This window comes from Octopus bimaculoides, chromosome 29, assembly GCF_001194135.2.
Source record: "Octopus bimaculoides isolate UCB-OBI-ISO-001 chromosome 29, ASM119413v2, whole genome shotgun sequence".
NCBI classification, from domain to species: domain Eukaryota; kingdom Metazoa; phylum Mollusca; class Cephalopoda; order Octopoda; family Octopodidae; genus Octopus; species Octopus bimaculoides.
In genome coordinates, this window is record NC_069009.1 from 3851896 (window position 1) to 3853925 (window position 2030).

The 2030-nt window shown below is 41.3% G+C and overlaps 1 protein-coding gene across 1 annotated transcript in view; it reads right to left on the minus strand.

Moving 5' to 3' along the window:
• LOC106867474 (28S ribosomal protein S21, mitochondrial) overlaps positions 1-1388 on the minus strand; it is a 3813-nt gene extending 2425 nt beyond the window's left edge. The window contains exon 1 of the mRNA XM_014912357.2: positions 1229-1388. Coding sequence (XP_014767843.1) covers positions 1229-1314 — 86 coding nt within the window. The 5' untranslated portion in view covers positions 1315-1388. The remainder of the gene's footprint in view (positions 1-1228) is intronic.
• Positions 1389-2030: the final 642 nt, after the last annotated feature.

The window sequence follows — 2030 nt, forward strand, 5'->3', positions numbered from 1 at the left end:
CAATCATACAAAACCCCTTTTTTTGTATTTATTTTTACTCACATATATATATATATATATATATATATATATATATATATACACACAATAATAGGCAGAAGTTACAGAGTGACAATGGCTAAATTCGTGTTTGATAAGTGTCAATGCACAAAACTCTCAGCTTTTGACTTACTCTCTAACTTCTGCCGATGATTTATATACATACATATATGTGTAGAAAAATCTCATCATGCAATCGAACCAATGAAAGAGCCTCTACCTGGTCGCTTAACATGCTGAAAATAGCATGTATCCTCCACTATAGCCCTGGACCAACCAAATCTTCTAAGTGGATTTGGTAGATGGAAACTGAAAGAAGCCCGTCTTTTAGGTACTACTAAAGCAGCACGGTCCCGAGCGCGCGGTCGCGCTAGCTAGTCGTGAGTGGTCGATCCTAGCCCTGACCCTGTCGCTGACCCTAACCCGCGTGTGCAAATGAATACGTGTTTAGGATTAGGGTTGGGGTTGGGGTTGGGATCGACCACTCACGACTGGCTGGCGCGGACACGCGACTGCGCGTTCGGGACAGTGCTGCTTTAGTAGTACCCGTCTTTTATATATATATATATACATATCATAAGGGCAGGCGTGGCTGTGTGGTAAGAAGCTTACTTCCCAATCACATGGTTCCGGGTTCAATCCCACTGAGTAGCACCTTGGGCAAGTGTCTTCTACTACAGCCTCGGACCGATCAAAGTCTTGAGTGGATTTGGTAGACGGAAACTGAAAGAAGCCCGTCGTTTATAGATATGATGTTTGTGTGTGTGCGTCTGAGTTCCTTTACTACCGCTGTTATTTTGTTTGTGCCTCCGTAAACTTAATGGCAAAAATGCCCAATACTATAAGCACTGGGGTCGATTTGCTCGACTAAAACCCTACAGGGCAGTGGCCCAGCCGGCCCTAGTTGAATAACCTAAACAAGTAAAAGACACAAGAGGGTTTTTTGGGGTTCCTATGATTTAGATGTCGGAGATTACGAATATGCAAAAAAAAATTGTTTTTTTATAAATAGATTCTTCTAGCAGAGTATATACAAAACAAAGTTGCATTTCGTGGTCTCCGAGTCAGTTTTTATAATTACTGTCGCTAAGTTTTTTTCATTCCGATTGAACAGCACGTTTTGTTTTTATGAATTTTGAATTAATCAGAAATAACATGTATTTTTTTCCGTGCCAATTATATAACATACCTGTCCAGTGTTCGGTAAGCAGCTTCGAGTTGGTTGTCCTTGACAAGGACCGTTCTTGCTATGAACCTCATGTGGTTGGCAGACATGATGGTCTGTTTAATGAAGGAGGGAGAGGAAGAGGAGGAACTACAAGTGTGATGGGAGAGGGAAAGAAATTGAGTGAGTGAGGGGGAGAGATAGACTGACTGAGTAAGGCGGAGTTGGGCTGAGTGAGAATATTCAGTGAACGACGGGGAGGAATGGTAGAGGGAGTAACAGAATGTAAGAGCGAGAGGGAGGTTTAGTAAATGCGGAGGAAGAGGAGAAACAGGTAAAGAGGGGGAAAAAGAGAAACAGATTAAGAATAGAGAAGGCGAAGCAAGAGAAAAAGAGAGAGAGAGATAGAAAGATTAAGAGGAAGAAGAGTGGAGGGTAGAGGATTTACGAATGTGAATGAGTCAAAGAAAAGAGATACATAGAATATAAAGGAGTAGGAGGAAGGGAGACAGAAAATAACAAGGAGTAGGAGGTAGAAGAGTGGAGGGTAGAGGATTTACGATTGTGAATGAGTCAAAGAAAAGAGATATATAGAATATAAAGGAGTAGGAGGGAGAGAGAGACAGAAAATAACAAGGAGTAGGAGGAAGAGTGGAGGGTAGAGGATTTACGAATGTGAATGAGTCAAAGAAAAGAGATACATAGAATATAAAGGAGTAGGAGGAAGGGAGACAGAAAATAACAAGGAGTAGGAGGTAGAAGAGTGGAGGGTAGAGGATTTACGATTGTGAATGAGTCAAAGAAAAGAGATATATAGAATATAAAG